General features: G+C 40.7%; 1 protein-coding gene across 1 annotated transcript in view; it reads right to left on the reverse strand.

The window, feature by feature from the left end:
- Positions 1-23,684, reverse strand: part of LOC311098782 (astrotactin-1-like) — a gene marked incomplete at both ends in the record, with an annotated part of 287,871 nt that overhangs the window by 141,951 nt on the left and 122,236 nt on the right. The window contains 4 exons of the mRNA XM_084139347.1: positions 4,599-4,726; positions 12,770-12,964; positions 14,193-14,359; positions 23,151-23,301. Of these exons, the coding sequence (XP_083995473.1) occupies positions 4,599-4,726; positions 12,770-12,964; positions 14,193-14,359; positions 23,151-23,301 (641 nt within the window). The remainder of the gene's footprint in view (positions 1-4,598; positions 4,727-12,769; positions 12,965-14,192; positions 14,360-23,150; positions 23,302-23,684) is intronic.

The following is a 23,684-nucleotide window of genomic DNA, read 5'->3' on the forward strand; positions in this document are numbered from 1 at the left end:
GGTATACTAAGGGCTCTATTCAATCTGTAAAGCTGAAGCGTTACAGATTCCGCGATAGAAATGTAAAGGTAATTTCCGATTGAGACGACATATGCAGCGGTTACCGTGAAGGCAATCTCCGCTAAAATGTGAACATTGTCTTTAAATGTCAATCATGCTGTAAAGCTGAACTGTCGCAACGCCGATTGAATAGAGCCCTAAATTAGATTGTGACAACCTGCCTGCAATGCAACTGGAAATGTCGACATCGATGCAGAGAGATTGTTGATTGGATTTATTGGGTTATTACAAATCTGAACCTGTCACTTTTGCTTCAAGATTTAACTTCAGGAGATTGTCTGCCCTGTACGCAAGTAATAACACAAAGGAGATACAAACACAGTGTGTCAAAACTCCTGTGTCAGACGTTTTTCCTAACTGGCAACAGTACCCAGTACCCACTCCTTTGATGATCACAGGCATCTAATCTAGTGCTAGAGCATAAATGATTGACACTGTGGACTATTTCACCTGTGGTGTTTCCCGTTCTACCTCTCTGAATTGACACGTTTCCTATATTAATTCAGACGCTCACACATATTTTAGTCAATCTGAGCTGTGAGAACATGACAGCCAATGCCTTTGTGAGAGAGTTCCCTGAAGACAATTGCTGAAAACCCAGCTGCCCTCCCAGCCCCCACAATAGACTGCAGGTAATTCTTTTTGCTTTAAAAGCCAGAAGGACTGCTCCCTTTCTCCTTTTCTTCATCTTATGGGACATCTGCTTAGTGGCAGTGAAAGCATACCTGCTTTCTGCTTTCCAATTAAATCAAGATGCATTTGCCTTTCAAAGCCTCACCTCCCTCTCTTCCCCATTGGAATAATTGATGGAGCCCTCTGGCCTATGATGAATGACTTCCAACCCAGAGATGAATAAGAAGATGAATGCATTGCCCTGCGAGGGTTGGAGAAGTAGTGCAAGGAGTGCTGACATAGTGACAAATCCACTGACCATGGCACCAACCTGCCTAAATCAGCAAGGGAGGGTGGCAACCGCTCAACAGCACCGCCAGGCACTTCCTCATAGCCTCACGCCTGTCCCATGGACTATTAGCTAAGTTAGCAATTAAATGCCAGGTGCAGTAGATTCAGTGTTTCTGCTAAGATATGATCAAAGTGAAAGGATGCATATACCGGTATACACATTCAGGACTGTGTATGTTCAGTAAAACACTGATAAAGGAGAATAGTCCTTGTAAGGATCGACATTTCAGGTACCTTGAAAGATCAATACTACTGTGTAGGATTTCAGCTAGCATCGGATAGGGAATTCCCTCCATTGTGAAATCTAAATGACACCTGCAATGAATCATTCAGACGTTGACATTTACAGTATCTATTCCCGGTGTGCAAAACTGGTCGACAATACATAATTGTAACCAGTTTTTCTCACTGGGATTTTCCTTGATGATACTTTGAGACTGGTGAGGTCAATCCTGTTATTTACTCTTGACTATTCTGCATTTGACTATGCCACATTTTAGAACAAAACCCAGGAATCACTGTACCTGAAAGGGCCCCAGTAATCCCATCCCCCTGTATGCATAAAAATGTATCCTACTGTGTAAGATCAACTCTAATAGAACTGTAGCTGTAGGACTATTACAGCATTATAGGCTGCTTCCTAAATGACACCCTATTCACTACATAGTGCACTACTTTTGATCAGAGCCTTATAGTCCCTGGTCAAAAGTAGTGCATTAATTGGGGAATAGAGTGCCATTTGGAACACAGCCATATTGGGGCATGGTGCAGTGGTAATGGGATGCTGTGCTGTGGCTCCCCTCCAGCCCCACGGCAACCGTTGGATAAAAAGGTTGTGCTCCACTGAGGGACAAGGCCCTGGGATGTGATGACAGCAGAAGATCCATTAAGATTATACTTTTCTAATATCCTCAGAAGTTTCCAATAAACTTCAAATCTTAACTGATGCCAATCTGTCCTTATAGATTGTCCATTACTTTGGAAATAACCTTGGAAATGTGGTTTAGAGTGAGGTACACTGTAGTGTCTATGCCATCTTCTTTGAGAGGTCTATAAAACATCTAAATCCTTAACATTACTGTGGATTCCAAAAAAGAAAAGGTGATGGCATCTCCCACAAAAGACCGCAATTACTGTGGATTTTGTTTTTCACACAACTGGATGCATTGGGCCAGTTGCATCCAAACATAGGTACCATAGTTACCGTAATAATTTTATAGTACCAAATGTACTATAATACTGCTGGATGGTTTCTCATTAAAGCATAACTACACTATATATACAAACGTATGTGGACTCCCTTCAAATTAGTGGATTCGGCAATTTCAGCCACACCCGTTGCTGACAGGTGTATAAAATTGAGCACACAACCATGCAATCTCCATAGACAAACATTGGCAGTAGAATGGCCTTACTGAAGAGCTCAGTGACTTTCAACGTGGCACCGTTATAGGATGCCACCTTTCCAACAATTCAGTTTGTGAAATTTCTGCCCTGCTAGAGCTGCCCCGGTCAACTGTAAGTGCTGTTATTGTGAAGTGGAAACATCTAGGAACAACAACGGCTCAACCGTGAAGCGGTAGGCCACACAAGCTCAAAGAACAGGACAGCCGAGTGCTGAAGCGCGTAAAAATCGTCTGTCGGTTGCAACACTGAATACCGAGTTCCAAACTGCCTCTGGAAGCAACGTCAGCACAAGAACTGTTCGTCGGGAGCTTCATGAAATGGGTTTCCATGGCCGAGCAGCTGCACAAAAGCCTAAGATCACCATGCACAATGCAAAGCGTCGGCTGGAGTGGTGTAAAGCTCGCCGCCATTGAACTCTGGAGCAGTGGAAACGCGTTCTCTGGAGTGATGAATTCACCGTCTGGCAGTCCGACGGACAAATCTGGGTTTGGCTGATGGAGGAGGAATAATGGTCTGGGGCTGTTTTTCATGGTTCGGGCTAGGACACAAAGTTCCAGTGAAGGGAAATCTTAACGCTACAGCGTACAATGACAGTCTAGACAATTCTGTGCTTCCAAGTTTGTGGCAATAGTTTGGGGAAGGCCCTTTCCTGTTTCAGTATGACAACGCCCCTGTGCACAAAGCAAGGTCCATACAGAAATAGTTTGTCGAGATCAGATGTGGAAGAACTTGACTGGCCTGATCTCAACCCCAACACCTTTGGGATGAATTGGAACGCCGACTGTGAGCCAGGTCTAATCGCCCAACATCAGTGCCCGACCTTACTAATGCTCTTGTGGCTGAATGGAACCAAGTCCCCGCAGCAATGTTCCAACATCTAGTGGAAAGCCTTCCCAGAAGAGTGGAGGATGTTATAGCCGCAAAGGGGGGATCAACTCCATATTAATGCCCATGATTTTGGAATAAGATGTTCGACGAGCAGGTGTCCACATACTTTTAGTCATGTAGTGTATGTGCTGAAATGTACATCATTTCATAATTTCCACTGTGACAGTTTGTTTGTAATATGCAAAATAGTTTATTATCCCACTGCAAATTCGATGGTGCATTAAGACAATCATTATATTGTAGTGACTACTGAATGACAGTGCTGCAGCATACTTTATGGTCACAGCTTCACAGTTTTCACAGCACATATCTAACCATTGGTTGGACGTACGTATATATATATATATTTTTTTTTACATTTACAGATAAAACGAAGATTAGAGTCTTTCCATTTCCAGGAAATTGGACGGAATGGGATTTCTCTCAAGTTGAATAACCCAAATGTTAAATATTCTGTTAAGCTCCCCCTGCAGTAATGTTGAATTGCCAGTAAAATATTTAATTGGTCAGTAGAATGTTGTACAGGCCAACATCAGCAGAAAATGTGAGATGTGAATGGAATGATGAAAGATACATTACATTTTACATTTACATTTTAGTCATTTAGCAGACGCTCTTATCCAGAGCGACTTACATTATATTGAAGCCTGAGTCATTTGGTTGTAGCAGAAAGGGATATTTTCCTCTGTTAATGAGGGTGTTTTACATTGAACCTCTGTATTCTGTCCAAATGGCATGGCTGGCATCATGTGTTGTGCTTGTAGTGTGGAGAAGCACCAGACATAATTCAGATCTGAAGACTAACGAATTCTGACAGCAGTGGCACAATCCAAATCAGCCCTTTTCCTCATAAAAAATGATTTAGTTAATATCTTCCCCCATTTCCTTCCAGTTCATTATTTACTTGATGATCTGCTTGGTAGCATGGCGTACTCTGTGCATGTGGATTGTGTAGTATGCTGGATGCAATCACACGTGCATGTTTTATGAAAATACAAACAAGGTTATTTGACAGTACAGTTGTCAAGACAAAAAATCTATCCATTCCAAATTGCAGTGGTTCAAAAGCACTATTATTTTTTGGCGGACAACTATTTTAATTGAAAACAATTGACCCTCATGCAGCAAGTCATGCTGCACTTCAGTACATGTACCTTCCATATCTGTTTGCATAGTTTCAATATGCTCTACAACAAGAACAACATATGGTTAATGATTAGAACATATGCTACTAAATGTACATACTCATATCATACATTGATTCTGTAAACTTCTCCTACCTGTGAGATAGTCTGGGTCAGGTACTGGATCTGACAGCTCTTCGTGGCACTGTACGTCGGTTGGCACTGATGCCACCACCATGCCATCTGGGAGCTGCTGCTGGATGCCTCGGGCAAAGTTCTTCTGCCTGGATTAAGGATGAGACAACAGCCTGTTTAGAGCCCCACAATGACTCACCCATCCAACTAGGCCTTACAAGGGAGAGAGGGAATAAGGCAAAGAAGAGACTGTACCTGCGTCCCAAATTTCACCCTATCCGTTATATATTTGACCAGTGCCCTATGGACCCGGGGCAAAAATAGTGTACTACATGGAACACGGTGCCATTTGGGACGCAGACACAGCTACCAAGACCTTATGAGGGCCTACAGAAGGAATAAGGCAGAGAAGAGTCAGTGCCAATCATGAGCACATTGCAAAGCAGTATCTTCTGAATTGAAGAGGGAAGTCAGCAACTCTTGGAGAAAAGTTGAAGTTGATAAAAAGTATTATTGTTAAAACCAACACGTTTCAGCCCGTTGCCTTCATTAGTTTTTATTCTGGCAGATCGTTAAGAGAAAATCCGTAGGAAATATATGAGCATGCATGGAAGAATGTCATTTTTCATTATGTTAAATATCCTTTTATTCTGTGATTCTTCTCCAGTTCCAAACCTGACATGTTCATGTTTAATACTGCTCTTCCTGGTATACTCATCCCTGTCTCTGCTCACTGAATTCATTCATTACAATAGCGGTAATCTCCACTCCATTTGAAAGTTTAAAAAATAGTGGATCTTAAAGGGCAAATTACTTTGAATTGAATCTGAAAAAAACTGTACTGTTGCTAAAGCTTTCACTTGTCCTATAAAAGGATCAGTGAGGAACCTGAAAGTTATATGAAAGCACTTTATGCTGACTTTTCTGCATTCATGGTAAGAGATGCTGAAGGTGATCCTTAATCCAGAAATCTTGGTTTCTCCTAGAAAGCCTGAATCATGAATAACAACATGTATGAGGATACCCGTTACAAAGATTTTAGAACAGACAAATAATGAAAGCCAATTCGTACAATAATGATATAACTTGTGGAGACAACTTCATAAAAAGAAAACACACACACCCAACAAACACACAAGTAGCTGAGCAATGGCTCTGTACAGTACATCTACAGTATATCTACTCATATTAAGTTGTTTCTTCTGACTTGAAGGTTAAAAGCCACATCTAATTTAGAAACGGATGTAAACACAAGAATAAATAGCATTACTCAAAACATAACTTTCCATAATTGGGTTGAAACAGGAAAGGGGTGGAATGCAGTTACAAACCCCTCCTATCTCTGAATGAAAAATTGTTGATTCTATTGAAAGGACCATTATATTATTTCCACGTTCCAAACACAAATGTCTGTCTTGAAGCAATAATACTCATAGTCATCATAGTGGTTATATATTCTTACAACCACCTCTAAAATAATCATTTATCCCTTGAAGTAACAAATTAGAAAAGGTTTTCATAACTGTAAACAGAAATAGCCCTGTCAACATCTAATAGCCATTGCAGTGCCAGTGACAAATATACTTGAGCTTTTAGGGACTTGGGCAGGAAATGGATCTAACTGTAAAATGGCTGTGCATATTTTGCTAAAATCTTCCCCTTTGGGAAAGGCATTGTGTGAAAATAAAACCTGCGCCCGTATCCACAAAGCATCTCAGAAAAGGCCATAGGAATCCTGTTAAAACCTGTTTCAAGACAAAAAAAAATCTCAGCTCAGAGTAGGTTTTAGGATGATGTTAAGACACTGCCCAGACAAACTCTGAGACAGGAGTAAAATCTATTCATAAAAGTTTATCTCCGCTGGTAATCACGACAGTTTGAGGTATCGCAAATAATGGCGAATATCCAATCGTGATGAGGCCACGCCTGTTATGAACTCTATAGCACGCTTCAGACAACCACGCTGAATGTGACTGTACATGAAATGTTGCAATGGTAAAACGTTTTATATTATTTGCGCCTGACATCATCACTTTGCCTACTCTTACCTCTCACTCTTGCCTAATATGTTGGCATGCATAACCTTTTTTTAACCAATTCTGCTGGTTGGTAAAAGCGGAATTGTTATGATATTACCATTATATCAACACACTCACCACTCCTGTTTAACAACTCTAAATCGCTTTGGCACAGTCTGCATCAAGTCACTTGCCGATAATGTTGCATACAACATTGCATACAACGATTGAAAGGTCTATCATTTTCATCAACACAATCAAAGTTAACATAAGCCAGCTAGATGCCTTCAATTGTCCAACTCATAGGCATGCCCAATTTAGACATATTTTTTAACAAAGTGATGTTGTGCTCAAAAGGGATAACTTGAAATAACATGCTGTAGGTAATTAAATAATCAAAAGAAAAACATGTTTATTTATTAGCATAGTGTTTATAAGTATTTAGGCATATAATGTTTAATAGGTCTCAAGTGAAATCATTGTCAAAAGTGCAAGAGATACTGTAGGTCTAGAGATTATTTATGGATTGGTCTTAATCCAAATATCAAAGCAATATTTTAACAACTCCAACTGCATGTGGCGCAGGAACCACTGACTCACTGCATTTTCCTATTATCAAGACACCTGCTGGTAACTCTTAACTGGTTAGGACAGCTCATGCATGAGGTCTCCTAAATATCTGTTGTCTAGATGGGACTCTTATGACTAAAGAGGCTTCATGCATAGCTTTTACTTTTACCCATAAGAGTAGGAGGAAAATGTCTCTATTCTCAGCACTTACAACCAATTTCCTACTCTGAGACACTATGTGGATAAGGACCCTGACCTTCCATTGGAAACACTGCAATAGTGCATGCCATTTCATTTGTATGACCGTTCCATGGCCGGGGGTAAGGAAGAGGAACACATTGTTAACAGTAATTAAAATTAGACTCACACAAATCAAATATGCTGCTTTAGGCATAGTATAACAATGCTTATCGCTTGAGCAAAGGAACTGGAGAAAAGGTATGAATAATGCACCTTGGGCCTTGAAGGTGGAATGGTTTTAATGTGCCATTGTCATTAATTAGTATTGTCAAGAAGAAGGTATACCTGTATGAAATATGCCATTGTTAAACTGGCTTAAAGCCAAGTCCATATTAGCATAGTCAACTGCCAAACTTTATCACAAATTACTTTTCCTGTGACCTCAAAATGTGAGAGCACACGAATAAAGTGTATGCACTCACATCTGTAAGTCGCTCTGGATAAGTGACTAAAATGTAAAATGTAAATGTAATTTAGTGAGTTTCTTTAGTAAAATTTGGAACTATTTTAATCAAATTATAATCAGGGATGAGATGAGCATGGATGTCAAAAAACTATTTCAGTCTTTTTCAAGATTTGACAAACTAAATAAAAAATTGTTTTGGGGTTTCAGGGTTTCAGCCAACTTAATAATTTCAACTATGACATACCTCAGCCACAGTCCTTTTGATTGACATTTGGGTTTCGCGCATATCTGACGACAAGTGATGGAATGAGCCTGGGGTGGGATCTTTACAGGGTCCAATAATAGAGGCACTGGCCTCCAGTGTTAAATATAATCAATCTAACTCAGACAGACATTTTATATTTTAATTAAGCGAGTATATTAAGGTGTTCCTCCTCCGAGGAGGTGAGAGGAGACACCCCACCAAGTAGTTTGGGAATGTGGTCTTAATTATGATCCCAAGCAGGCCCTGATGAGAACAAAGGGCACTAAAATATTAATTAAAACCTGCTCTAAGCATGTTGTGTGGAGGAGTGAGAGAGCGAGAGCAAGGAGAGCAAAGAACGAGGAGACAAAGGGGAAAAATAATGAGAAGAGGTTGCCTTTTTAACTCACATTATTCTAATGGACTTCACTGCCTCCTTCAGAGACACTGAGATCTAGCAGTGGGACATCGCATCACTGCAAAGTCTCTAGACACAAAATACAGCACCAGCCATCTCAGCTGAGATCCCATCCCATCTCTCTCTCTCTCTCTATGCTCAAGAGAATAACAAAATGTACTAGAATATTCCCTTATATGTGACTTTGTTATAAAACTCTGTGTCTAGGCCGGTCTCAGCCACATAAAATCTCTGGCTAAGATTGTGTGACACCTCTTATTTACCTCCAATCCTCCACAGAAAACTCTGAAACGTTTGAAATAATAATTACCAACCTGACTCTGAAATTCAGCCGGGTAGCATGAACGATTCAGAGAACGGCATCTACCTTTTTTTTAAACATGAAAAGTGTTTCAGAGGCTGGTGAGCATGAAAGCAGAGCCCACAGCCCTGTGTGGATAGAATCAGACGCAGCTCTGTGGCACAGCCTGGAGCCTGGCCATCCAGCACACTCTTCTCCCGCTGACTGGGTACAGGCTAGCCTCATCTTATTCCAGCAACGTCTGCAATGAAGAGCCAGTGGGTACCTGCTCACTCTGCTAGATGTGTCCTTTTATTTTGTTGTTCCAGCCAGACTAAATAAAAAGGTAGGAGTGGGATGCCTCTTTTTCAAATAAATAACAGTCAAACTTGACTCGGATGGAATGTGCATATTTTGTCTAGTTTGTGAAACGTTCTGTGTACAGTAGAGTGTGGAAGAGGTGAGCTTGGGAGTTTGGAGAACCAAGCTTCCATTTCTATCCAGCAGCTATGTACTGTATGTGGTTTCAGAATTTTGAAAAAAGTCATAGTTGAAGTTCCCTTACTTTTTACACATTACGTTAATGATTAGACAGTTTTAAAATGTGACTTTCTTGCCTTTCATTCGTTTACTGTCAAAGAGTGAAACAGGTGCTTTGTGACACTCCAGAACCGTGGGTTGGGGCTTTGAAGAACCGCCAATGAAGCTCCAAGCACCAGGCTGGTTTGAGTATGAAACAGAATAATACAGTTTTTTCTCAACTTTTTCCAGGAAAGACTTTGATGACGTCTCTCATGGTGACTCTCTTTGTAAACCATGCATGAGTCCCACAATAACTTAATCCTCTCCATGGGGTGTCAGTCAATGGCCAACATTTTATTTATAGCATTACATTTGATTTACCTGTATAATATAAAGACTATACTTCAAGGTAATATACATTTTGATGTTGGTTTGGCCATTTTCTCCTTTGAAATAATCAAAATCAGAAACATTAGCATTTGTTTCTAATTGAGAGACTGTTCATTCATACTTTTCTAGATTCAATTTGAAGTTCCCTGCACCGCTACATCAGCAGTAATCTCTACTTCCCAGCACTATTCCTCCTATGTATCAAAGTTGACTATTTCCTTTAGTTTCCAATTAATTGGCACATTCATAGTTTCATCTGCTCCAATTAAGTTCCAATACACCAAACTGGCTCCTGGTCAGTTTTAATTCACTTCTTGCCATCTTGTATAATTAGGGTTTGCATTAACCATGGCTCCCCAAAGAGGCTTTCTCCAGTGCCATGTCCACCTGCACTCTGCAGCACTGGTTGAAACTCTGGCTGTCTCTCCCGGTGCTTTCAAAATGAGATCAGAGCATTTAAGATTTAGCTACTTGATTATATTAACTTTCGCTCGTTCACCTTCCTCTAGCACTCATGTGACATATTGTAAGTGGATGAACTGCCTCCGGCTGCGGGATCCATGTGCACCCAAATTACATTTCAGGTCCGCAGATGATTTCCGTGACCTTCTGACTTCCTGACTTCAGCGGAAAGGAAGCATCGTGAGTGGACGATGGTAATTAAGCAGCCTTCAAAGCATGCTGCCACAGAACTCATTCACAAACATTAAAACAGGGACTGCTGTGCATTTCTTTAGATACTACAAGCATATCTTTAGATCCTCATTCACAGGATACACTGTATTTACAGTTGAAGTCGGAAGTTTACATACACTTAGGTTGGAGTCATTAAAACTTGTTTTTCAACCACTCCACAAATTTCTTGTTAACAAACTATAGTTTTGGCAAGTTGGTTAGGACATCTACTTTGTGCATGACACAAGTAATTTTTCCAACAATTGTTTACAGACAGATTATTTATTCACTGTATCACAATTCCAGTTTACATAAACTAAGTTGACTGTGCCTTTAAACAGCTTGGAAAAGTCCAGAAAATGATGTCATGGCTTTAGAAGCTTCTGATAGGCTAATTGACATCATTTGAGTCAATTGGAGGTGTACCTGTGGATGTATTTCAAGGCCTACCTTCAAACTCAGTGTCTCGTTGCTTGCCATCATGGGAAAATCTAAAGAAATCAGCCAAGACCTCAGAAAAAAAATGGTAGACCTCCACAAGTCTGGTTCATCCTCGGGAGCAATTTACAAACGCCTGAAGGTACCATGTTCATCTGTACAAACAATAGTACGCAAGTATAAACACCATGGGACCACGCAGCCATCATACCGCTCAGGAAGGAGACGCGTTCTGCCTCCTAGATATGAACGTACTTTGGTGCGAAAAGTGCAAATCAATCCCAGAACAACAGCAAAGGACCTTGTGAAGATGCTGGAGGAAACAGGTACAAAAGTATCTATATCCACAGTAAAACAAGTCCTAAATCGACATAACCTGAAAGGCCACTCAGCAAGGAAGAAGCCACTGCTCCAAAACCGCCATAAAAAAGCCAGACTACGGTTTGCAACTGCACATGGGGACAAAGATCGTACTTTTTGGAGAAATGTCCTCTGGTCTGATGAAACAAAAATAGAACTGTTTGGCCATAATGACCATCGTTATGTTTGGAGGAAAAAGGGGGTGCCTTGCAAGCCGAAGAACACCATCCCAACCGTGAAGCACGGGGGTGCCAGCATCATGCTGTGGGGGTGCTTTGCTGCAGGAGGGTCTGGTGCACTTCACAAAATAGATGGCATCATGAGGAAGGAAAATTATTTGGATATATTGAAGCAACATCTCAAGACATCAGTCAGGAAGTTAAAGCTTGGTCGCAAATGGGTCTTCCAAATGGACAATGACCCCAAGCATACTTCCAAAGTTGTGGCAAAATGGCTTAAGGACAACAAAGTCAAGGTATTGGAGTGGCCATCACAAAGCCCTGACCTCAATCCTATAGAAAATGTGTGGACAGAACCTGACTCAGTTACATCAGCTCTGTCAAGAGGAATGGGCAAAATTCACCCAACTTATTGTGGGAAGCTTGTGGAAGGCTACCCGAAACGTTTGACCCAAGTTAAACAATTTAAAGGCAATGCTACCAAATACTAATTGAGTGTATGTAAACTTCTGACCCACTGGGAATGTGATGAAAGAAATAAAAGCTTAAATAAATCATTCTCTCTACTATTATTCTGACATTTCACATTCTTAAAATAAAGTGGTGATCCTAACTGACTTCTAAGACAGGGAATTTTTACTAGGATTAAATGTCAGGAATTGTGAAAAACTGAGTTTAAATGTATTTGGCTAAGGTGAATGTAAACTTCCGACTTCAACTGTATATTGACATGTAATGTGGTATCATTATGATACTTTTCATTGTGGAGGGAAGAGTACATTTGAAATATGCCATACATATTCGTCTTCTGAGTTCATTCATCTCTCACCTTGCTTTAGTCTACTATACATCTCTACACCTAAAATAAAAATAAATCCAAAATCCTCTACCTGTGGACCAATTAAGCAACTTGTTTCTGATTGGCTTGAAGGGCATTCTAGAACGTGCATTATTTCCCTATAACGCATGGTATATTTGCACGGTAGAATTCAATGGCTATAGTTCATTCTTACATGTTCTATGTTTGAGCTACTTTTGAAAGCTAAAGTCGAATTGGAAACATTATTGGCATTGTTGAATTTGATTTTCATAATAGCAAGCTAGGACTGATGGTTTGGTTAACTAAACTAGCAAGTATGTTTGTTTGGTTACCTTTGCAACTACTGTTGCTATCTAGTAAACTTGCTAGCTACTTCAGTGGATGTTGAACACATTTCTAGCAGCAATGTGTTAGATTATAGCCATGGTTTAAAAGGGATAATCAACTCGTGGCTCAAAGGTTATCTGGAAAAGAATGCAACTCCGTGGAAGGTTAGTTCCACTCGGCTAGCGCGTCGTGGAACAAACCTTCCACGTCGTTCATTATTCTCCATAGAACGCATAGCCTCTTGTTGATTATCCCTTACCTATTTTATACATGAGCTATAACCCATGACACAACTCATACATTACCTGAAGGTAGCTTTGAGGATCTGACCAGAGGTGATTTCCTTGGTGTGGTTGTTATAGCCATAGAAGAGGTCCCCGAAAACGGTTTGGTTGGCTGGGATGTCAGCTGTCTCCCCACAGTCCAGTCCCTCAGTACAGGCTTCAGACAGGGGCTGGCAAGAACGACCATCTTGGCCTCTCTTGTAATCCTCAATACAGCTACAACGGCAGCCAGAAAAAACAATGGTAGCAGTGTGAGCTGAGAGTTTAATGTGTTCTTACATTATATTCAATTTGATTGTGTTGAATCTAGATTAAACAAGTAGCTTCTTCTTCAAGTCAATATAGGGATAAAAACTAGGTTGTTTTTCACTTCTACTGGATTTGATTGAATAAGTTCCTTTGTGACTGACTGAAGAGTGCATGAAATTCCATCTTGACATTATGTAAACATCACTATGGCTAGCTATCAGGATTATTTATTTATTTTACTTGTGTTCATTGTTCACTAGTTATTCAGAAGTGCACCTCTTTATGCCAGAGTTCAAGGGGATCCACAAAATAGGCCTCCTCATGATTCTAGTGTGCCGATCAATTCTAGATTTGTTCTATCGTGCTATTAAATCAATTCAGTGAACACAAAACCCCCCATTTCATTTTTCAAAAAGGAAATAATCCAAACAGTGAGAGTTTTCTCAAGACTCTTTCATATTTATGACATTTTGACATCCCAGTGTCTAGCGAGCTCTGTAAAATGTATCAAAGGCAACAGAAAAAACAGCCAGGGATTAAACTGAAAGAAGCTTTCTTCATGATGACACTGTTCTTTCTACAGGAAAGTGTCACTAAAGAGGGTTAGATATGTTTTAATGCAGTCCTAATGTACATGGCACACTGTATGAACTGGTCCACTTTCCCTGTCATATTATCATGTTTCATATGATAGAAAATTACACGTTTGCCACCTACAGTCAGAAAGACTTTAGAAGTCAGGAGAAGACTTGACACAGACTAAAAGAGAGGTCAAAAGATCCTTCTCTTTTAAGAGACAACCTCTCCAAGGGGAAGAGACAACTCATTCTGAGTGACTAACGCACTGCACAGCTGACATTTAAAAGACATACTGCTGCACTTCCTTTTCCTACTAAATATATGTCATGACAATGCCTGACAATCACCAGGAATCTACTGAGGTGAAAAAGAAGGACATGCTAGTAATTTCATGGCATTGTTCAAATGTTCTACCATGTACAATTCTATCCTCTTATACCTCTTAAACACTTTAGGATATGACAGTTCAGTGTCATGCAATGTCAGTTCAGTGCCACAGAGACAAAGCCATGGGCCCATAGGGATGGCACCCTATGGGGCCTGGTCAAAAGTAGTGCACTATGTAGAGAATAGGGTGTCATTTGGGACACATCCAAGTTCAGTAGTGTTCTCTCACCCGCAGAACATCTGGATGTTGTAGAGGGTGGGGTCGTCCTCTAGGGGGGCGAGCTGCTGGAGACATAGTTGTTCACAGCCTCCGTTGAAGCCATCAGAGCAGTCGATGCCAATGTGGTGGTCGTAGCAGCCTGTGCCATCCTTCATAGGGCTCAGTCCCGGAGGGCACTAGAAGTAGTGGGAATAAAGGATGTCACAGATTGTCAAAAACAATAGGGCCACAGATTAATCTAAAATAATATGAGATGTGATCTAGTTTTTGAAATCTTTAGTTCACACTGAAATAAGTAGAGATCAGACACATCCAGATCCCATGTGTGTGTACGAATTATGTAAAAGTGGGAAAGCAACATTTTTGGAAAAATCAAGGTAAAGGCTTTGATTACATTTTCCCAAATAACGTTATGTGAACTCTGTCACACCACAAAGGACGTGCTGCTAACCAAGAAATATGAGGCACGAAGGTAGCATAAATTCACAGAGGCCTGCAGAACTTCTACAACTCCACACCTGCATCCAGAGTTACAAAGACTCCCCTGTGCCTCCAAAAGCATTTTTTTTCAGAGGCTTGTGAAGCCAAATTCACATGATGTTCTCTGTAAGCCATTCCTTCAAAGGGGACTTTGATGGGATGATTCTTAACAAGGCATCCCTGCCTCGAGAAAAGAGGAAAAGGCTATGTTTGCCTTCAAGCAATAAGGAAGCATAAGCGGCAATATATTTATTTATTTACTCTTCAAAGTCTCCAGTGCCCATCGACCCTGGCATCATGACATCCTAACACTAGTCTGTGTTAGACAGGTTGAAAGAGTAACCCTGTGGGGAATTTAACCTGTTGCTTTTGTTTTTACAGGATCATATGAGAAAAAGTTTGGACCGAACGCCAAGTCACAAATTATTTGATTATGTCCAATGTATGCAGACGTAAATATTTTACAGACTGTTTCGGTAGGCTTTGTGTGAAGCGAAGCTCCATGTGGATGGATCATACATACTGCATGATAACCTAGCATGAGACTCATAACCAAGGGGTGATGAGGAAATTAACAGCCATGAAATAAATATTTTTTTTGCACCATAGGGCTGAGGGGGAAAACATTAAATATGAATTGGAACTTCATCAGTTGAGTCAGACAGCTGCACTGAAAATACACAATTCTCTTACATCAGGCCTTGTGTAGTTTTCTGCATTTATGTAAGATTTCAGATTGTGTGCACCTGTAAATGTGGTTTATGTTTCCCCCCCTCTTTCATACATACACTAGGGCTGGGATTCAATCCGACCGCAGTTGTCAACAATTAGGCTTTTAAAGGCAATGTTCCAGTGTTCGCGAGGATCTCATTCACGGTAAATGCTGCATGTCGGATCTATCGGAAATTACCTTTCAAAGCTGTATTGTCTACAACCTGCGGGAGGGTTGAATCCCTTCCTAGATCATAATGACCCATCCCACCACTGACAACAGTGTAGCGAAGGACAGGTACAGTACATTGTTTTTTGAAGCCTAACACTTATGTTGTTATACCAAGAGGTCTGGTGTGCCCTCTTACACAATTGTTTAACCATTGGGCTGGTGGATAAAGTATCAATGGCCAGTGAGGCACATGTAGTAACAGGAGTCCCTCGCCTTGTCCCTCCCTGGACTCATTGTTATTGATTTGTCGCATGGCTATGGGCACTATGACAACTTGTAAAGTAAAGAGCATGGTACACTGAATCTCCTAACTCATCTGTAGCAGAGACTCCTTAAATCACTGGGCCTCTTTGCAATCGATGGCAATGGGGAAGTGTGGCAAAGGAATGTCAGAGAGGAATTCATGTATTGATAGTTCTTGCTTGTGAACCCCACGTCTCTCCTTATTGAGTGCCGTAATAGGCCTCCACTCAATGACATGCAGAAATAGGCTAATTTCCCCACAACATCCTTCACCGGCAGTTGAAAGAGACACGTCGGGTTTTTGGCAATGAAGCCCTTTATCTACTTCTCCAGAGTCAAATTAACTTATTTCTCTCCATCCAGTATGAAGGAAGTTTGAGGTAGTTCCGTGAGCCAACGCTAACTAGCATTAGCACAATGACTGGAAGCCTATGGTATCTACTAGCATGCTAGCAGTTACCATTGACTTCCAGTCATTGTGGTAACACCAGTTAGCAATTGCACTAACGCTAGTTAGCAACTTCCTTCAAACTGCACGCAGAGACATAAAAATGGTATCCACAAGTTCATCTCACTCTGGGGAAGTAGATAAAGGGCTTCATTGCCAAAATCCTGAAGTATCCCTTTAAGGTAATGAGACAGTATATGATAGCACTGTACAGGCTTGTGAAGCTTTTTTTATTTAGGCTGAACTGGAAAAGCCCTTGAACCACTGTGCCTTTTAATCTTATTTCCTAATGGAGATACATTCCTCCTGCTCCCTTCCATCTTATGGGAATCAACCATGTGGTATTGCTACTGTACATAGCAACAAATCCTTTCTAGAGAGTTAGATAAGCTATGCCATTTTCAAATTTGCCACATAGGCAGATTGGAGAAAGTGAACAATAGAGATTGAAAACTTATCCAGCCAGCAGAGTTTTCCACACTGGCAAGGAAGATAGATTTGGTTTCAAACGTCATCGTTGAGGATATCAAGGCATATCAGGTAGTCTTAAGAGTTACAAAATTATCCAGAGTGCAATGATAATATATAATAGCCCCTTGGGAATAAAATTGGAATAGTTGTAAACTTATACATACAGTGCATTCGGAAAGTATTCAGACCCTTTGACTTCTTCCACATTTCGTTACGTTATAGCCTTATTCTAAAATGGATTAAATAAAGAAAAAATCCTCAGCAATCTACACACAATACCCCATAATGACAAAGTGAAAACCGTTTTTATTTTTTTATTTCAGCAAATGTATTAAAATGTAAAAACAGAAATGCCTTATTTACATACATTTTCAGACCCTTTGCTATGAGACTCAAAATTGAGCTCAGATGCATCCTGTTTCCATTGATCATCCTTGAGATGTTTCTACAACTTGATTGGAGTACACCTGTGGTAAATTCAGTTGATTGGACATGATTTGGAAAGGCACACACCTGTCTATATAAGGTCCCACAGTTGACAGTGCATGTCAGAGCAAAAACCAAGCCATGAGGATGAAGGAATTGTCTGTAGAGCTCCGAGACAGGATTATGTCAAGGCACAGATCTGGGGAAGGGTACCAAAAAATGTCTACAGCATTGAAGGTCCCTAAGGACACAGTGGCCTTCGTCATTCTTAAATGGAAGAAGTTTGGAACCACCAAGACTCTTCCTAGAGCTGGTCGCCCGGGCCAAACTGAGCAATCGGGGGAGAAGGGCCTTGGTCAGGGAGGTGACCAAGAACCCGATGGTCACTCTGACAGAGCTCTAGAGTTCCTCTGTAGAGATGGGAGAAACTTCCAGAAGGACAACCATCTCTGCAGTACTCCACCAATCAGGCCTTTACGGTAGAGTGGCCAGACGGAAGCCACTCCGCAGTAAAAGGCACATGACAGCCCGCTTGGAGTTTGCCAAAAGGCACCTAAAGACTCTCAGACCATGAGAAACAAAATTATCTGGTCTGATGAAACCAAGATTGAACTCTTTGGCCTGGCACCATGTTGGTGGCAGCATCATGCTGTGGGGATGTTTTTCAGCGGAAGTGACTGGGAGACTAGTCAGGATCGAGGGAAAGATGAACGGAGCACAGTACTGAGAGATCCTTGATGAAAACCTGCTCCAGAGCGCTCAGGACCTCAGACTGGGGCGAAGGTTCACCTTCCAACAGGACAACGACCCTAAGCACACAGCTAAGACAACACAGGAGTGGCTTCAGGACAAGTCTCTGAATGTCCTTGAGTGGCCCAGCCAGAGCCCGGACTTGAACCCGATCGAACATCTCTGGAGAGACCTGAAAATAGCTGTGCAATGCTCCCCATCCAACCTGACAGAGCTTGAGAGGATCTGCAGAGAAAATCCCCAAATAAAGGTGCGCCAAGCTTGTAGCGTCATACCCAAGAAGACTCGAGCTGTAATCCCTGCCAAAGGTGCTTCAACAAAGTACTGAGTAAAGGGTCTGAATACTTATCTAAATGTAATATATCCGTTTTTTTATTTGTAATACATTTGCAATAATTTCTAAAAACCTATTTTTGCTTTGTCATTATGGTGTATTGTGTATAGATTGATGAGGGAAAGAAACTATTTAATCCATTTTAGAATAAGGCTGTAACGTAACAAAATGTGGAAAAGGTCAAGGGATCTGAATACTTTCCGAAGGCACTGTATTGTATAACAAGTGTACAAAGATTCTAGAACGCTCTCTTCTAAACCAAAAATATTGACACCCCTACAGTAGCACAATCTTGTAAATCATATTTTCATAAATCACAATTTCTTGGGGAGGTTTGACTGTAAATATTTTTACAAACATCTACCCCGGTCCTAGCCAATGTGAAAAGGTCATATTTCAGAGGTAGCTTTAATGATTACAGTGGTACATGCTCCGGCATCTGTCCATGGCTGTGGCTGTACATCAGATTTTTCAGAAAGAGGATGGAGCACCTTAAATCCACCCAGTGATCCTTAGAGGAAAACATCAGTACTGGCAGGCTGCTGACCACCTGCTCCTCCTTAGGAGTATGCTCATAGAATACCTCAGCCAAGTATCGACTCAGCTCAGAACTGCTTAGTGCCCAAAATGTGATCCAAGACAGAACGAGATGCAGCTGAATGTGGACTGCATTGATATACATCTGCTACGTCAAAGTGACAAAGTGCATCGGCTAGCAACACATGAGAAGCACGTTAAGGTGCTTGGCACAATTGAGCATTCTGGTTAATATCTATATATTTTTTTAAGAAGGAGGAGTTCTCTGGGGGGGAAAGGACATATGACTCCCAAACAGCACACCTCATTTTTAAAATGTACATTCGTCAACATTGATGAAGTTCAGCAGTAGTGCAGGCCGGTAGTACTGAAGCCACGTGATGAATTGTCTTCACCCATGGAATATCAAATGAAAGGATGAATGTCCAGATAACAATTACAGAGGCCAATTCAGACATTAGGGAAATTTTCCACCCTGGTCATACTCAGTGCAGGGAGTCTGTGATAGCAGTCCTAATGTCTGAATCATGTAAATGCTAAGGTCTCCTCTGTAGGTACACATCTCACACCACAGGCTGACACGCTTTGTTTGGACAGGGCCCAATTTGTTCTGGTGGCAGGCAGGCAGGCTGGACAGACAGTCTCACGTTTCCCCTGTTCTAGCAGGAGGAGACAAGAGCTAATTAATCACATTATCATTTGGTGATTATTGGACTTTACTTCCAAACCACTGCACATCTCTCCCCAGGAGTGCCATACATCAACCAGACAGAGGGTGTCAGGCGGCGTCGGCTCATGCTAGGAGAGATATTAAACACGACGAGACTGGCAGCATGGACTCAGACAAGGTGTTAATTGATACGTGGAATCGGGGTCTGAGTCCCAGACAGTTACCACTATGATTAGACGGACGAAAGTATAATTTGTATACCTAGTCACAAGGTAAATACAAAACACCAAGTAATATAATAATAATATGCCATTTAGCAGACGCTTTTATCCAAAGCGACTTACAGTCATGTGTGCATACATTTTTACGTATGGGTGGTCCCGGGGATTAAACCCACTACCCTGGTGTTACAAGCGCCATGCTCTACCAATTGAGCTACAGAGGACCACAGATGGGAGCATCCTGGATATCTTGCCGTAACAAGAACGGACGCTTAGTAAGAACTAGTAGGACACAAAAAAAGGCAAAGATTGATTCCTTATTGCGGATTTCAGTGCATGTTACCCATGATTAAAAGCTTGTAAATGTGTGTTTATGAATGGTATGTCCATATTAAACCTTAAATTACCATAAACCATAAATCCAGAGCTTCCGGTAGGTCTGGGTGAGACAGACAAGAATCTATATCACAATAATTGAAACGGTTCCTCCAAAACAGCATGAGGTATACTAGTAAATGTTTAGAAATAAAGACCAACATGATGGATATCTATTATTATCGGTTGCTAAAAAGATGAGGGCTTTTGTTTCATGACTGCATTAAGGGAGAAAACAAATAAAAAATGAAAATAAGATGATTATTTGATGATTTCATGTATTTTGCAGTTGCGTAAACTGGGGACAAAGGTCTAGCTATTTCATAAAGCTTGTGCATGTTAAAAAATACCTCCTGAGACTGCTGTCTACTGCAGTCTACTCATCATTCAATTCTATATAAGAATTATTTCCATCGCATAAGACATTGATTTCTTGTTTGCCCTCTGATATTGAAATGCTCTTGGCTGTGTTTAAAAGTCAAACATATTCAATATTTTGTCAGAAATCAATATATTTAGTCATGACTTTTAGATACTGGAAATCACTGATAGGTCAAAGGTCTTGTACATTTCTACGGTACAGAGTACAATGTCAGTGAGTGCACAGGCTGTTGGTTGTGAACTCTGTGACAGCTACATTCACCAAGGTTTGACCACCAGCACCATTAGAGCAGAAGGCAAATGCTCTCAAACAGGGGCAATAAATTGTGTGCGTAATCTAATTGCTTGGCAAGGAAATGTAATTTTGTTGTGCAGCAGGTCTGTGGCATTAACAAGACTCAAAGATATAAATGAGGTGATTTTTTACGCATTTCTTTCTGAATGAACAGCAAACGGGCCTAACAAGTCAGGCCTAACAACCAGGAATCTTAATTGCATTGGTGAAGAAAATGGATGTATTTTCAGATTATGCTAGGGACTCCAGGCTATGAAGGAACACTTACATTGATATCCAAGTATGGCCTCTGCTCAAATTGCAATTGTTAACTGTAACAGATACAATTATGAATGTTTGTTGGTGATTAAAATAATTGTGTCTGCTCATATATAATTAACATTCAAGTGTGAAATAGTTTCCTGCATAAACATCTTGGTCAACACTGGTTTAGACATTTTGTACAGCCCACTGCTGAGTTTGAGAATGGGATTAGTGTTGGTAGCCATGTCGAACAAATGTTTTGAGACAATTCTGACCGTTCTGATAACCAATGGATTTTGACAGCCACGTTTTGAAAAATAATGCAAATGTGATATTATCAATACAGTGCAGATATTTGGAACTGAAATGCATAGAAAATGTGCCTTAGCTTTGGCATTGTTAATCTGAAAGTCAATCCTACTTATAAACCAAATTCATATTTTCTCATTCTCATTCTGATATCAAGCAGTAGCCCTTTATACTCATAACCGTATACGGGTTGAAAATGGCAGATTTGGGCACTGATGAATGCCTAAATTGGAACGTAGTGGCTGTACAGTAACATACTATACATAACGTCAGAGCTCTGTCACTCCGCTTCACAGCGCTGTATGAATTTTGACTGACAGCTGTTCTGAAATTGAGCACCGCGCGCGACAAGAAGTTGCCCACATCCCACCCACTAATTGGGCAACTTTTGCAAATGTTTTGTTGTCTGAGTGAGGGAAATGCTGTAAATTAAGAGGACTCTATGTATTTTGAAAGATGAGATGTTGATGATTATAATAAATACCACTTTGATGTCATACAAGTAAGCCAAATGTGCACTTCAGGATGTGCACGTCACGTTTCCATATCATAAAACTCATGTCAAATACAATGTCAATGTTTATGATCACTATGTTTGATGTACAGTTACAAGATAACATGTCGTCATACCCTGGGTTGAGAATGAGCCTGTTTGTCTATAGTAAAGAAAATTTGCCGCGGCACACCTGAATGTACTCATGACTCCTTTCTATGCACACCAACATTAAGATTCGTTTCCCTGAATTGCATTGTGAATGTCTAACACTGTAATATCTTATTTTATAACTTAGCTAGTCATGTTGGCAATAGAAGCTCAAATGATGCCCACCTTGCAATTTATAATGGACCGTTTATGGACTGTGTAAAAAACAACAGTAATTGTGTGATGGCAGGGATGCAGGGTTGTGTTCCGAACAAAATAACTACAAGCGTGCCTGCTGTAGTTCCTCAACGGCACAGCTAGGAGAGCTCAAAAAAGCACCTTATAGTTGAAGACTCTTCATTGAAATTACTTAGGAACTATGCACACTTTGGCCACTTGGATACACCAGTTAGTCATCTCACTCAAACCCTTGCAATTCCTTAGTCTTATGTTGCACCTACCCCTCATTTACCAGGAATATTCTTATCATGGTACTGAATGTATCCAGAATATTTTCAGATTTTTTTATCAACAAATGCAGCGAAAAGTACAGTAAATGTAAAATGCACATAAAATGAACAGTGTAATGTTTGGATTCAGTCTTGTGTCAGGTGAACTGTTGTGTCATCACCTTTGGTCTAATAATTTCCCCATAATCTGCTAACTGTATGCATATGGTTTTTATATTTCTTCTGTAAGAAACATTTCAATTTAGCCCTATCCATATAGGGCAATTCCCATGAGTGTAAAGGAGTGGGAGGGCAGAATATTGGGAAAATGTAAATCAAGAAATGATTAGCCTTTGAGAAATATTTTATACTTTCGAAAAGTTTCTCTTTCAATCAAATGTTTGAGGGAGTCATCTGAGAAAGTCATCTGATCAGAAATGCTGGATCACAAACAGTACCTACCCAAGTACACCTTAAACTAATGTCTTGAGTGTATTGCAGTAATTAACTTGCTTGAAAGACCGTTGACAGCCTGAGCTTTTCGGATCAGGTGACAAATAATGTGTTGCAAAGAAGAGTGATACACCAACAAACACCTGGAGCACACCTTTTTAATAGGAAGAAGGAACCATCGGCAGATGTTGAATGAAATAGAAAGTGCTTGGTTAATTTCATGGCCGCTAAGCAGAAATAAAGAGAGGCGGTTCTGAGAGGAGGGCCATCCCCAGGCAGTACAGTGACTCACTCACCACACATCCACTGGAATCAAGCTTGCGGTCAGAGATGCAGCGGAAGTTTCGGCTACAACCACCGTTGTCCTTTGAGCAGTCACGCACCGGACCAAACGAGTCCAGTAAAACCTCCAGACTATCAAATGATGAGGAGATCATCAGCTCTTCTCTGGCAAAATAAAACACAAACATAAACATTACAATCATCCCCCTCAGCACAGCACTAAATCATCACAGTATCTAGCAATCAAATGGCTTATTGTCTTTTGATTGAAAATGGGTTCATTGTAATCCTTCACTGAGATGAAAGAAAAAATCTTGCACTCTTTCAATTTTGCAGCAACTTGTTACATCACCAGATTAAGAGTGTGTGCCTAGCAATGAATGAAAAGAGCCTGCAGGATTGTTTCTTTGACCTTGGCTTGCACTCTGTATCCAAATGCATCTTTTATTTGTTCACTTTATGATGAATTTCGTTCAGTCCGAGGCAGAGCAGCCACAACCTGAGTTTCAAAGCAACGTGTTTGATGAAAAGCATTTTGTTTACAGTAT

This window comes from Coregonus lavaretus (genome assembly GCF_964263955.1).
Source record: "Coregonus lavaretus genome assembly, chromosome: 23".
NCBI lineage: Eukaryota > Metazoa > Chordata > Actinopteri > Salmoniformes > Salmonidae > Coregonus > Coregonus lavaretus.